This window comes from Meleagris gallopavo, chromosome 8 (assembly GCF_905368555.1).
Source record: "Meleagris gallopavo chromosome 8, MGAL_WU_HG_1.1, whole genome shotgun sequence".
NCBI lineage: Eukaryota > Metazoa > Chordata > Aves > Galliformes > Phasianidae > Meleagris > Meleagris gallopavo.
Window position 1 is genome coordinate 18,562,382 of NC_139411.1, and position 14,793 is coordinate 18,577,174.

Consider the following 14,793-nt stretch of genomic DNA (forward strand, 5'->3'; position numbering starts at 1 on the left):
CTGAAAATAGCTAGGGAGAAACAATAACTCTTGTTTATTCTCTCCCTGGGAGAAAGGTTTTACAAAGTGTTCAAGCCTTCTTTGACATGAGAGTGTCTCTATGCGAGCCGTGTCAACTCTGAGAGAGTAATCGAGAATAATATGGATATCCAGAGTTGTGGTCCTCACTCAAAAACACATTTAGGAATGTGTGTGCAATGATAAATTTGAAGTTAACATAAATAAATGCAGATTAGTAGCAAGAAGAATATTCTTCAGACAGTATGTTGTGAGAAATTAGACACTTCTTACTCTTCATCCTAAAATATTATATTTAAAGCAGCCCTCAAAACGTGAAACATTACAGGTCAAGGTCTGCCACAGCCCAGGGAACTGGAATGCCCAGGTCTGTGCTGAATATCATAACCACTGGTATGTAAGCAATTGTTAACCTCTCCTGATACATGGTTTTGTGAATTTAACTGGAAGATCTTTTTCATCACAAAGATTTCCTCACTTCTGAAGCACTGCCAAATCAGCAGTTAAACATGCTCTACAATACATGCTGCCAACTCATGACACTTGCTATCCTGAAGTGCTCATTGTGTTTGGACTTCCTTTTATTGGCATAGGTTTCTGCCAGTGAATCATTCTGCTGCTGGAGACAGACAAGGAACTGCAGCCAAAGACACAAGTAAGGCAGTCAGAGCAGAGGTAAGTTGCTTGTACATATGTGTTCGTGATCTCTTTCTCTGTTGCCTATCTCCATAAAGACATGCAGTCCTGGTTTTGTGCAGTCAATTGTAAGAATAGATGGCTTGTTTCCTCTCTGATCTGTAAGCCTATTGCTATGCATGGAAGTACATTTGCTCAAGTTGGAAGACTAATAAGTTCAACCTGCAGTGAAAAAAAGAAAAAGAGTGACTGTTTCATTTTCCTCTACTTATTTATTCAGTCTAAGAACAAGAGAATTAAAGTCTGAGTATTGAAGCAGTGTATATAAATTGGACATTCAGTTCTTGAAGTTCCATGCATATGTGCATTTTATTAGTAAACCAACAGATTCTCATTTATATGGATAAATTTCTGAAGGTCTTGTAGCACAATTTCACTAACCCTTAAAAGTCCCAAAAGATCTTTCAAGGGCATTTCCTTCTCTGACTTTTTCCTCCTGTTTCTTTTCTGACAGTTTACCATATCTAGCATTTCCCTATAGTTTCATTTCTCTTGAAGTCTTTGCTCCTGAAGCTTACTGGAGCTCTGACCTGCTAAGACTGATGTTACTTAGCCTGCTGCATCTGATTTAAAAGGTGAATACCTGAAAGCCTGTGAGGCATGCCAGATAAGCTATGTGACAATTGAGTGCTTTGAGAAAAAATTGCCCTAACAAGAGGAGTGATTTAGCCTCTTCATTGCCCCATTATGATTTGCTAGAGATTTGAAAGCACGCTGAGACATTAGCAAAGTGTTTTCTTCCCAAATGAGATTCTATGTACAGAGACAGGGAGCTGCATTTTACTCCCACTGGGACAAAATAAAACAACAGAAAGCAGAAAGGACTATTGTGCTGACTCAGCTTGTAGCTGGAAGTCTTCCTGTTTGGACAACAAAAATTAAGAAGTATTCAATATACAAACAGAACTGAATGGTATTTGTTTTGATGCCAAGTTTAAAGTTTTGGGTGTTTCCAAACTCTGCTTCATTGCAGTTGTCTGATGACTAAGGAGGTTTGGCTTCTTTAAGTTTGTTCAGTAAAATTTGAAAGTTAAATTGAAGATCAGAAAAAGCCAGAACTACTTTTTTCATAGGAGATTCAGAGTGAAAAAATCTCTTGGTTGCCTCCTCCCCCTCCCCCCGCCCCCCTAAATCCTGATAATCTTCCGCATTGTTTGCCAGGGAAATACTCTTATTTTCTCTTAATCTACAGCTCAATTTCCAAGCCCATATGAGTGACATGTCTTGCTATAGCAGATACCTGACACTAAAAGTAGAATCCAGAATGTGGAGAACTGTTGTCCTTCATTAAAATCAGATTCTCTGTGTTCAGTGTACCTAGCAATGCACAGTCTCAGAAAGACTTTTTACCCAAACCTTATTTACCTCCTAATGCAGATGGGTCTCCTATGAAATTCCCTCACGAATCCTGATGACCAGGCACACGTACTGTGGCTGCCTTGGAGCTGTATGAATGCTGGTTAGCTGGCTATGTCACTTGTGCTGACTGCTCAGCTCATTGTAGAACACGTTACAGCTGGCACAAATCCCCTGAATAGTCCTTCCCCTCAGGAGATCTTGGGAACCCCATTACTTCAGAGACTTGTATCTCAATGTTGCACTTAGCAGAAGTTCATCAGTGACATAAAAAAATAATAACAGGATGGACAGAACGATGAACAAAGATAAACACCCACAGTGACAGAAGCATGCCCTGTTCTGAGGAAACCGAGCCTACAAGAGCCATAATGTCCCCAGTCACCACTAGTGTGTCAGTCTTACAAGAAACCTCAGTGAGCTGAAACATTACATTGCATTACTCATCACTTTTGTCCCATAGATCCTACTGTTGAACTTTAGGTATTAAATCTGATCTGTAAGATTGTTATCCACTTGCAGAATGACTGCTACTTATCTTTTTCCAGCCCTTATTCTCTCCTCACACAAGCAGACACAGCACACAATCATTATTAGAGATATCAGAGCTTTTCCAGAAATGTAAGTCCAATCATGAGCTGCATGGATGAATCCTTTTTGTGAATTTCTTCACACTGGAAAGAAAATTCCTATCCCACTTATTTGCAGCTCTTTTGTAGGCAAGAAGCACTGAACACAACAGTATTTCTTTTGCTATCCAAACAGATTCAACTCACAGTCCCTAACCAGTAGCTTTCTATGACACATGGCATGCTCTTCCTTTTTCTAGGGAACTTTGGAAATAGAATTTGTGTGCTGACAAAAAGTTCAGGGAGGCACAGAGAGGGAAGTGTTCTATAGTCATCAACTGTGTTCTGGGAAAACAAAGACTAAAGCCTGGAAGTATATCTACTGTAAGAGGCATCAGCCTAAGCTGTTTCTAGACAGACTGCACTCTCCAATTTCCATTCAGAATAGCTACCATACAGTCCAGCCAGAAAGAGCAAGGTGTCACCTCCCCACAAGATTTTCAATGACAGCTGCTTCTTAGAGAGAAAGGATAGAGACCCTTGGCAAAACACAGTCAGTTTCCATTGTAAACTGCTCTAAAAATGAATAATTCCATGGTTTCACAGTGGTAACAGCCATCAGTTTGAGAGACAGAGAAACACTGGGTTCAGAACTAGCAATAGAAAAAATGAGGGAAAAAATGAAGATAGCAGAGAAGGCTCTTGGATGAAGTGGCAGAATTGGGCTGGTGAAGAATCCTGTTGTTATGGCAAATGGATGAGTCAAGCAACTCCGCATGCATGGCTTCCTGTGAAATCACAGTTCTCTCTTCCTAAAGCAAGCATACTGCATCTGCTCTTTCACACAGCCCCAAGATGTGGTGTCTCCTCATGCTGCTGTGCTCCCAAGCTGTTGCCTTTTCAGCAGGATTCACAGCACTCCATGCTCTGAAATCAGAGGAAGGACTGTACAGGAAGCAACGCAACCCTGAAGACCTCATGAACGTTGTAAGTTGTGTCATTTTCCCTGCATACCTTCTTAACATGTCTTTCACAACACCACTACCACTGTACCATCTTAAACAGGCCATGTGAAGAAGTCTAAAGAAGAGCCCCCTCCCTATTGCCCACTTCCCCAACCTGCCTTTCCCAAAGCCACTGCATTAGAGTCAGGACCGCAGTGAGGGCCATCTCCGAATGTAGTGGGGACAGACGTGATTTATGTGCATTGCACCAGGACACTGACACAGCACTAGAATAGAGCGTGTTGGCTCTCGCTCTTGGCTCAAAGGCCCAGCAAGTCCCCAGAAGCTGCTGGAGAGCTTGGAGATCCAGGCCACTGAATTTTAACCTCAGCAGCAACTGGGGTGTGTCACACTCCAGTGTGTGTCATACCCACAGTGTGACTGCTGTGGGTAATGCACACAATACACAATTTCAGCCTGAACAATAGGATTTCTCTGCCTGTATTTAGGGTGAACCCTAATAGATACATGACAAACACATGGCTTATTACTGTGACTGTTGCTTGTACAGTCACATCTCCCAACACACCTTGATGTTTCCAGCTAAAGCTGCACACAGGAAAAAAAGATCTGGGGGTGTTAGTTGACAGCCAGTTGAACATGATCCAGCAGCACTCCCAGATAGCCAAGGCCAATGGTATCCTGGCTTGTATCAGAAATAGCTCAGCCAGCAGAAGCAGGGAGGTGATCATCCCCATGTACCTGACTCTGCTGAGGCCACATCTCAAGCAGTGCATTCAGTTTGGGACCTCTCACTGCATGAAAGCTGCTGAGGCCTTGGAGTGTGTCCTGAGAAGGGCAACAAAACTGTGAAGGGTGTGAAGCACAGGTGTTATGGAGAGCAGCTGAGGGAACTGGGATTGTTGTCTGGAGAAGAGGAGGCTTAGGGGAGACTTCAACTCTCTCTACAACGGCTGTGGCGAGGTAGGGGTCAGCCTCTTCTCCCAAGTAACAGTGATAGGAGAGGAGGTAATATCCTCAAGTTGTGCCAAGGGAGATTCAGGTTGGATATTGGGAAAAATTTGTTCTTTGAAAGAGCGGTGATGCACTGGAACAACTGCCCAGGGGGATGGTCGAGTCACTGTCCTGGAGGTGGGTGTCTAGAGAGAAACGTGTAGATGTGATGCTGAGGGACACAGTTAGTGGGCAGGGTGGTGATGAGCTGATGATTGGACTAGATGATCTTAGTGGTCTTTTCCAATCAACCTTAACGATTTTATGATTCCGTGCTCAGTACAGTGGTAAGGGAGGTTGAACCCTTCCTTCAACCAGCAAATTCTCACACCACTAAGTAATTCAAGTATTGTGAATTTGTAATAGGCTTACATGGCTTACCTAACCATACTTTGGCAGGAAAGGACTCATTACAGACTACAGAAAACATTTTTTGGCATAGTCTTATACCAATACTGGTGCATGTTATTACTCTCTGGAAAGGTACCATCTGTATCAGCCTGGCACAACATGACAAATTATCTCCCTTAGACTTGCTCTGAGAGCTGAGGTAGTCTCCCTTGAGGAGACAGCACCTGAACACAGGGAAACCTGACTTTCCACGCTCCTTTCCCCAATCATCTCACTTTACAGCATGCAACTGATCTGTTACCTTGATTTTTAGACACATGGGTCTAGTGAGGAGATGAAAGCTTTTAAGATTTGCAATGTACTGAATGCTGAGCGCAGCCAAGTACTACCTGCCTGCCTTCCTCTGCTTCAGAATGGGATGGCTTGCGTGTTAATAAGCTCTCCTTTGGTTTCCCACAGAGTGAAATGATCAGGTATCATGGATACCTATGTGAGGAGTATGAAGTTACCACGAAGGATGGATACATACTTGGTGTTTTCAGAATTCCCAGTGGGAGGAACATGCATAATACAGGTGTGGCACAGCTATAACACATAAGGAAGGTCTGGGATCCAACTCCTGCTTGGGTGCCCCCATCTTTCACACTTGCATGTGCAATGGCATATTCTATGCTTTTCCATCTCAGCAAAAGCAGCTAGCCAGGAGTTCTGAATCCATCAGAATCCTCACATTTAATGTCTCTGTCATTATTTCAGATTTTTCCAACAATTTTGTTATATTCCAGTTTTTCCCTGTCATGTGTGTTGAGGGAAGGGTTTTAGAGAGATTTACCATTAACATTCTAATATAGACTTAAAGTAGCAAACAGAGGCTTGACAACTGGCTAGGCACATCAGTAAGAATGCTCATTTTTTTGAAAGACAGATGATAGCCTTAAATGTGATGAGAAATCAGGTTATCATGGAGGACCAAATGCATTTCATCTGAATAGAATTAAAAAATTCAACTTGGAATTCAAGGTGCCTTGGATTGCACTACTTCATTTATTACTCCTTAAAATTATTCTGTAATTTGTTTTGGATGCCTTCCTTGGAGATCTGGACCAGCCTTTTCATCCTCACGATAAGACTGATCAAAGTTAGATTGGCAATCCTCTCTTCCACATTCCGTTCTGTCTTCAGCATTTTTCATCTGTAGATAGGTGGTTTCAACTTGTACATTGACTGTCCAGAGCAAAATTAGCTGGGGACTGGCCACCTCATTAATTTTTTTTTTTTTTTTTTTTTTTTTTTTTTTTTTTTTTTTGCCAGTCATGACATGAAATGGTTAAGCTGCTTGCATGGTACAAACTCTTCAGGTTTCTCAGCCCAGTATCTATGCATAATTATTCTGGAAGCTTCTTAAAGGAAAGACTTAAAATCTCTCACAAATGAAACTCAACTCAAATCTGAAATCAACATTAACTACTGCTCCAGTATAAGAATATTTTAATCTTTTCCAGGACAAAAGCCCGCAGTCTTCCTACAGCATGCTTTTCTAGGAGATGCCACCCACTGGATTTCTAATCTGCCCAACAATAGCCTGGGATTCCTCCTTGCAGATGCTGGCTTTGATGTCTGGTTGGGAAACAGCAGAGGGAACACCTGGTCTTTAAAACACAAGACCCTTAAGCCCTCCCAGAAAGAGTTCTGGCAATTCAGGTATTGTGGGGAGGGGGAATTACTCAAGATGGAAGGTCCCAAGGGTACTAGATAGCTTCATCCTGATGGGATTTTTGCTTAGCATTAGAAAACAGGGTCTACAAAATGCAAGGAGAGTTAAAAAGCCAGACAAAGAAGGATGACCACTGGTACTCACAGTTGGGAGCACAGGCTGAGGAAGAGATTTCAGACACTGGTAAATGAAAGGGGATGCTGAGGAGAAGAGAGGCAGCACTAAGAAAAGGAGAACAAGAAGCTCAGCTGGAACAGGTTGAGCAGCCTTGTCTGAGCTGATCTCTCATAGCTGAAATCAACCAAAAGAAATGTATTTTGTAACCCTTGCTACTGAAAGCCCTGATTAAATTCACTTTATCAGGGGCCACATATGACAGTTTTGCACCTCCTCTGCTGACACCCCAAGGCATCAAGCAACCTATCAGTACAGATGTGTCCTTCTGTCCTTTTCTTGTCTTTCAGTGGATCCTGCTCAGTGCAGTGAATGAAATTAACATTCAGTAATTCACATTATGATAACTGCCTGCCAGCTTTCTTTGTTTCTCTTCTGTAGCTTTGATGAAATGGGTAAATACGATATTCCAGCAGAGCTGTACTTCATCATGAATAAAACTGGACAAAAGGATGTATACTATATTGGTCACTCTGAAGGCACTGCATCAGGTAAGGTCAGGACACTTATGGTTCACAATCACCTGTGTTCCCAGCTGATCAGGAGGTAGGTCTTCCCATTGACTGCTGTTTTCTTTGTCTGTGGAGAAGTGCCTTCTGAGATTAGAGTGCAAAACAAGAAACTTTTCTAAAAACAGTTTTGGGTGCCATTAATAAACAAAGAAATCTAACAGGAGTTAGAAATATAGTCCGACTTTTTAAATAATTAGATACTTAAAAGCCATTCCTTAGTGTACTCTGGATACTGGCACTGGGCATTTTTCTTAAGTTCTCTGCACCTGGAATTTTAATTAAGTTCATCTTTTGTGTTAAGATATACAGTTATTTTCCTTGTGAACTGCAAGGAAAAACTAATAAGAAAAAAAATGCATATAAAATACACAATTTCAAATAATAGAAGACAAGGAAGAAGAATTTTAACATTACTAAGTTGTATGACTTAATACCTATCTTATAAACACTCATGAAATATGGTTTAAATAGTCACTGGCCATATTACCATTTAAAGAGCATTGCCAGAGGCTGAAAATTAGGATCTAAAAAATGCTAATAACATATTTTCTCCTTGAACTAGCCTTTAGCATTAACCAAATTTATGGCTTTTGAGTGCAACTTTTTTTTCAGAATCAGCTAAAAGTTTTGATGTTTATAGCTTATGTGTAAGGTTCATAAGTGGATGTCGATTGAAAATGAACAACAAACCACTCATTAGGGAAAACTGTTTGGGAAAAAAAGATATGAAATTGTGGGAAAATAATATACCATCATAGGTCTAGATCTTTCCTTTCTTATCCTCTCATAAGATTATTAAAAGATTCTCAAGGCAAAGCTAACTGATCCTACAGATGCCTCTGGTGTAAACAATCAGTTGAAAATACTCAAAGTTCTAGTATTCAGCTTATTATTCTACTGTTCCATGGATGTATAAAAACCTACGGCCATTTAAAGGCTATAATCTGAAATTTTTATTTCTTTTTACAGCGAGTTTTATGAATATTAGAGGGAATCTGATCTTGTCACCTAAAACTCTCTGCCATGTCACCTGTAAAAACTGTTCTGATAAAGGCAAAGTTTAGACATTCTGTCATGTTCAAGATGAACTCTGCCTCCCAGATAAAATTCATTTCAGGATTTAGCATTAACACTTGCCTTAGCTAGAAGATGCAGCATAGATAAACATGGACAACAGGAAATGGGCTACAAATCTTGTCTCACTTCTCATTTGCTACCTATTTCATACTTGTTTATTTTTGCCCATTGAAGATGTTTTCACTAACTCAGATTGGCTCTTCTGTGTTTGCAGGCTTCATAGCATTTTCTACATATCCTGAGCTGGCTAAAAGGGTGAAAGTATTCTTTGCTCTGGGCCCAGTAACCACTTGCACATATGCTATAGGCCCTTTGATGAAGATAACAAAACTTCCTGCAGCAGTGCTCAGGGTATGTCTTTCCTCCCCCCACAAAGCACAAGGTCCAGCTTACCATCTCAAGGTCCAGGCTGCACAGTCTAGACAAAGAGCTTTCAAAGGGACAAGATGCTGATACAGAGCTTGGGATAAATTGTGTGCTTTTGAAAATTCTCTTCTGAAACTCTGGGGTGGGAAAAACACAAGAGAAGAGAAAACTGGGTTTGCAGCAGGACCAGTGGAGTATGATATTCTCTCATTACTGCTGTTATCAAGGGTTTTGCTGGCCTTGTATAGGAGGAAGTAAAACAGAGCTGTAATAACAGCTATAACAATCTCAGACTTCAGAAATAAGTAGCACTGAGGCCACAACATTAGAAACTGAAGGATGGTTTCCTCCAGGACCGAAGAGAGTAAAATAAGTAGGAATGACTTGTGCACCATGGGGAAAATAACACCTCAATGGGTACTAAGAGGGCAAACTGTTTCAGAAATCTTTGAATACAGAGTTGGGAGGCTAGGCTAGTATCAAGTTTCCTGGGTAAAATGCTCTTGTAACAGAAAAAAAGTGTTGCACTTTTCCCTTCCCTCAGTTAGCATTTGGCTGGAAAGGAACCATGCACCAGATTGGATTTATGCAAGGACCTGTGACGCAGTTCTGTACAAACAGCGATAGATTTTGTGGCAAAATACTCTGTTATATAGCTGGGGGCAACATACAAAATCTGAACACAGTAAGTATATGCAAAAACACCTACACAAAGTAAAATTAAAGTTATTTTGGAAATTATATTTTGCACTACATCCTTAACCTTTTGTCATACACATTAATGTAAATAAAACACAGCATAGTTCTCAGCAGAGAGAGTACAGGACATTGTGTGGACTAAGACTAGAGTTGATGATCAGACCAACAAGCAGACATACTCTGTCTCAGAAGGAAAAGGCTGAATTTAGTCTGCCGCCATATTGCATACATCTCTAGGTATGTCCTCTTTTGGGGACAACCAGACCTGAATTTGGTCATATACACATGCTCTTTAAAAAGAGCCAGTGGATGATGGAATCAGACTTCAGTGTTATTCCTTAGCAGGCAGACACTATGGTCCTTTGAACAATAATTAAAAAAATGGAAAAGTTCTGCTTCTGTTTCCAAATTTTAGACTACTTGAGACAGAATTCAGTCCCAAAGAGCTACACAAAGGAGAATGTCCCATTTTTGCTATTCTCAGAAATGGGCCGAACAGTTTAATCCACAACACAGAGAGCTACAGAAATTCCTTGCCCTGTGCCTGAGGACTGCAACACTATGAGATTCCTAGAGAAAAGTACTTGACTTGGGTTAAGTCACTAATGTTCTCCTCAGGGCTAATGTTCTCCTCAGGGCAAGGTAAGTCTGAGAAAGAAACTGAGGGGATGGAATTAGAACATCCCTTTAAGAAAACAATAAATACAAGCAGATGAAAAGTCCAGCCCATGATTTGTAAGGTTGCTTCTTTAGCACCTGCAGAAAAATAAGGAGAAAATGAGTCTTCAAAAGACTTATGCATGTGTGGAGGTTAAGCAAGGATTCTACTCTGAAATGACAGGAAGGTTTTTTTCTGCTGTTGAGAACCATAGGATTCCAGTGGTACTGTATTACGTCCTCAATATAAGTTGCCTTCAGGAGAAAGATCTGTGTGCAGATTCACACTGTTAATGAGCTACTCCTGTATCTGTCTACCAGTTTTCTGTTTGATATTTGAAGATTATCCTATTAAAATGGAGCTATAACACAGCATTGTGTTGCTCAGCATTGGATCCCTGCCTTTATAACATTTTTGCTTTCTCTCCAGAGTCGAATAGATGTATACGTAGGACATTCCCCAGCTGGAACATCAGTACAGAATATAATACATTGGCAGCAGGTATAACTGCATACTGAAATATAAGCACTTACTACAGCTTCTTATGCAACTGACAGGCCATGGGGAAGTCCAGAGACAGTGGTTTTGGGAAATTCCCACCATATTTTCTCTAATCATGTCCTAAGCAGCTGCCACTGGGGGAGCACTGCTTCCCACACCATTACCCTAACTGACCCTTTGGTAACAAGCAAAGAGATTTCCCCATGGCACATCAGGCCTCTCTGCTGTTGGGCTCCAGTGGCTTCCAGCCTCCAGCTTTGCTTTTGCCATGAAAGTTGCAGAAAAGCACTCAAGCACAGCCTGGGCACTTGGCAGGCAGTAGGAGGACAGTGAAAACCTGAGCAGGCAGGGGATGAGCCAGAAAAAAGATGTGATCCAGGTTAAAGCTCTCTTCCAGAGGGGTAACTGCAGACCTGAGTTTGAACCAGAACATGGCGAGAGAGTGCCAGCTCAGGAGCACTGCACGTGCACAGCAGTGTAACTGTTTCTGCCAGCACTAAATAAAGAGTTCAAATCTCCAGCATCTAGACCATCAGCAACCAGATTTGGCAAAGGGAAGCAAGGTAGCAGATTTCTATAGCATCCTCAATTACTCAAACCTTCAACTCAGCCCATGTGGGAATAAATGAGGAAGAGCTCCATAATGGCCTCTCACTTTATCTCACATTATCTAAAACCACACACTAATCAAATTACTAATCAGGTCTGAATTTAAAAAATGCACTCACCTTTCCAGTAGGACAGAGTCCATTTAATTCCTTTTTATAACAAAACAGATTCAAGAAGACTACTGCTAAGTGACAAACTAATTATAATCCACTTATAGAAGCTGAACTCTTGTAAGAATAACGGTGTGTCTGGAAAGGTCACCACTACTGTGAGCAGATCAGACCCCACTGACACACAAATGATGTATCCTTGTGATGTGTGATGTGAGGAGATATCACAGATTACACTACACAACTAATAATAACCCTGACAGGTTCTAGACAGGTCCTCTTCACAGTGTGAGAACTGAATACAGCCCCACGTCACAGCTAACTGAAGTGACTCCAGCCAAATTTGAAAAACAAAACATCCCAATGGTGGCAGCTGGGGAACAGGACAGAATGTTTGCAAGGGTAAAGTTGACAAAGCCACTCATCCTATGGCCCATTCCAGGAAAGCCTGCAACTAGAGGAAGGGCAGGAAGGAACTCCCAATGCACTGTCTGATCCTTGTGTTCAATCACAGGGAAGAAAAATAGCACCAGCACTCTGCTCTGTCTCTTAACACTTGCATTTTATCTGTCCTTGTTACAATATCCACAGGTATTCCATGCAGACAAATTCCAGGCTTATGACTATGGCTGGAAGGAAAATATGAAGAAATACAATCAGGTAAGGCAATATCATTTTCCTGAGAACTTCTTGAGCTTTGGCAAAACTAAGAACGCAGCACACATGACCTCAGCTGCTACGGATTGTCTAAGGTGTTCTGAGATAACGTTTCACCTGAACCTAACTAATGTAAAAAGTGTATTGTTCATAGACAAAGCATAGGCAGTTTCTTGCAGACAGCTAACTTCATTTTTTTTTCCCTACTGATGCAGGGATGTATTTATTGATATGCTGATTTACCAGCCATACTCGATAGACCAAGATCCATGGCTAAGTCCTAGGACTGGATGAGTATGAAGCTCCAAAAAATCCTCAAGGCCTGCCTTTCAGTTAGGGAAGAGCCTCCATATGTGATCTCTCCATATGGTTGACAATCATTAAACTTTTAATTAGCACATTTTATTTGGAGCCTGCCGTTCTGTACTACAGCAAGTTGCTTTCTACAGATCGAAAAGCTGCAAAGACATCAGTTGAAAAGCAGCAAAGTTCTGTCTATGCACAAAATTACAAATGGACAAATTATATTATTGCTACTTCAGTCCTAAATATAACAACTAAGACTAACAGATGCACTTCTTACCCCAGCAAAAAATTAAAGAGATTTCCATGCTAGGTATACACGCGAGTAAGCTCCACAGTCTTTTCATGGTAAATGGATACACTGCTCTTTCTACATCCATACATGTATATGATCAGAATAAGCAGATGTCAAATTTCAGGACAACTCATAGCCACGCACTGCAGAAAGATTCTAAGAATAGGATGGATCATTCCCTTCCATGATACATAGGGACTGGAGCTAGGGAAATATGCATTAAGAGAGTGGACTTGATTCCTACTGTTTTCCTGTAATGAGTGCAGAAGAGAAACAAAAACCTCTGCGCAGAATCCTTTTTCTAAATAGCTTCTGATATAACAGCATTCACTCAGATGTCCTCCCTTTCTTACAGTCTACTCCTCCTGCATACAAGATAGAGAAGATAAGCACGCCCATTGCCGTTTGGAGTGGTGGACAAGACAAATTTGCAGATCCCAAAGACATGGCAAAGCTGCTTTCTAGGATTACTAATCTCTGTTATCATAAGCATTTGCCTGATTGGGGACATCTTGATTTTATTTGGGGCCTTGATGCAGCTGAGAAAATGTATATGAAAATCATTGAACTACTAATAAAATACCTTTGAAACTACATGTACAGTGTTGATCCATTCAGTAAAATCTCCAACGTTTTTATTTCGCAAGAAGGATGATACCTGAAGATAAATACAGAGACAAGAGTAAAGAATTCTAGTATAGGTGTTTACCTGCACTTGCTTATTTCTTGCTTTCTGCATAGTTTGAGGTTTTCCATGATGTTACTGTTTCTTAGGAATTTTCTTCCTAAGAAAATTAAAGTATATGTGAATAAAAATTGAAAACACAAATACAATAGGCAACATTCTTCAAGGATAACTTAATTTGGACAGCTCTTACTTACACAAGACTGATTTTTGTAAGCCTAAATGATATATTCTCTTGTATATCTTACATCTTACTCCACAGTACCATTGTCCAATGTTTAAACTGTACCTTTTGTCCACCTGGCAGAGCACTTGGCTTTTTTCTTTTTCCCTCCTCATGTTTACTAACATTGCCATGATGAGAAAGAAATCTTCAGTGACAAGAATCAGAGCAGGCAATCAGTGATTTCCAAATACTGAGGAATTCAATTTCAAAAGACAATCTCAACCTTGTTTTTTTGGACTTATCCAAGTATTCTCCTGCCCTCCTTGCCCACATATCACCCAAAGATTTGTTCACGCACTCTAAACCCTCAGCTACATGGGTTGTAGATGAGGAATAAGAAGATGCAGATACATCAAGCAAGCCACACTCCCACCAATACAGTTGTCACCTCATGCAGTAATCTTAAGACACGCAATTAAGTTGTTGAAAGCACTGTGCTGTTGACTTTGAATTTTACATAGTTTTGTGTCTTGGCCAAAATTTGTTCATGGCATTTCTGAAAGCATTCAATTGTTCTCCCTTCCAAGCCATTAGCTGAAAGAGACAATATCTTAAACCTATGCCATCTGTACAAGTACTTCACATCTACTGATATATATGTTGATCTGGTTGAGTACCTGTCCTCAGGTTATGCACAAAGTGGTCATCTCTACAGTCTCAGACAGGTAGCTTTGTTTCCTGGGATGATTCTGGGAGGGATCTAAAGCCTGACTATATGCTCAGCCAAGACTGCCTGCAGTTGGAGTCAGTATCCAATAAGTTAGGTACACAGAAAAGTATGCCAGCTTTGCTACAGCACAGGAAACATACTCTAACTTTGTCCATGCACCTAGTCTAGCAGCCAGTAGCAGTGCTGATCATAGCACCTATATTCCAAACTTATGACAGCTTACACAAAACGATCAAAACTGCTGAGACAGATAAAGATCCATTAGACCAAGGAAACAAGACGCAGCAATGTTTGAAAGCAGACTCCCATATATAAGTGCATTATTAAACCACAAAGAGGCAGGTCAAGCTAACAAATTGTTTACCACTTCTAGTTTCCTACGTCTTTACCCATGCAATAAAAGATTCATGAATTTATTATTGTTTTGGTACATGCACTCTCTGCTGTGTGCACCACTCTTAAAAGCATACTATCCTGTCCAGTCCTCTGAGAATAATATATCTGGCTCCCATCATTACAGCATTTCACTGTTTTATTTTTTTAATTTTAGTAATTTTTTTCTATATTGGAAAAGTAGTCAAAAGATTTG

General features: G+C 40.7%; 1 protein-coding gene across 1 annotated transcript; it reads left to right on the forward strand.

Moving 5' to 3' along the window:
* The first annotated feature begins 588 nt into the window (after nucleotides 1-588).
* LOC100550754 (lysosomal acid lipase/cholesteryl ester hydrolase-like) lies at nucleotides 589-13,363 on the forward strand. The gene is made up of 10 exons (XM_010714486.4): nucleotides 589-693; nucleotides 3,488-3,626; nucleotides 5,408-5,522; nucleotides 6,451-6,649; nucleotides 7,218-7,327; nucleotides 8,640-8,776; nucleotides 9,336-9,476; nucleotides 10,578-10,649; nucleotides 11,960-12,028; nucleotides 12,979-13,363. The coding sequence occupies exons 2-10, from the start codon at nucleotides 3,495-3,497 to the stop codon at nucleotides 13,210-13,212; spliced, it is 1,209 nt and encodes a 402-aa protein (XP_010712788.1). The 5' UTR covers nucleotides 589-693; nucleotides 3,488-3,494; the 3' UTR covers nucleotides 13,213-13,363.
* The last annotated feature ends 1,430 nt before the right edge of the window (nucleotides 13,364-14,793 follow it).

Excerpts from the sequence above, each read along its gene's own strand:
- LOC100550754 (XM_010714486.4), top strand. The coding sequence starts at position 3,495 with ATGTGGTGTCTCCTCATGCTGCTGTGCTCCCAAGCTGTTGCCTTTTCA. Across the intron at positions 6,650-7,217 it reads AAAGAGTTCTGGCAATTCAG|CTTTGATGAAATGGGTAAAT; the intron begins GTATTGTGGGGA and ends TCTCTTCTGTAG. Across the intron at positions 7,328-8,639 it reads CTCTGAAGGCACTGCATCAG|GCTTCATAGCATTTTCTACA; the intron begins GTAAGGTCAGGA and ends CTGTGTTTGCAG.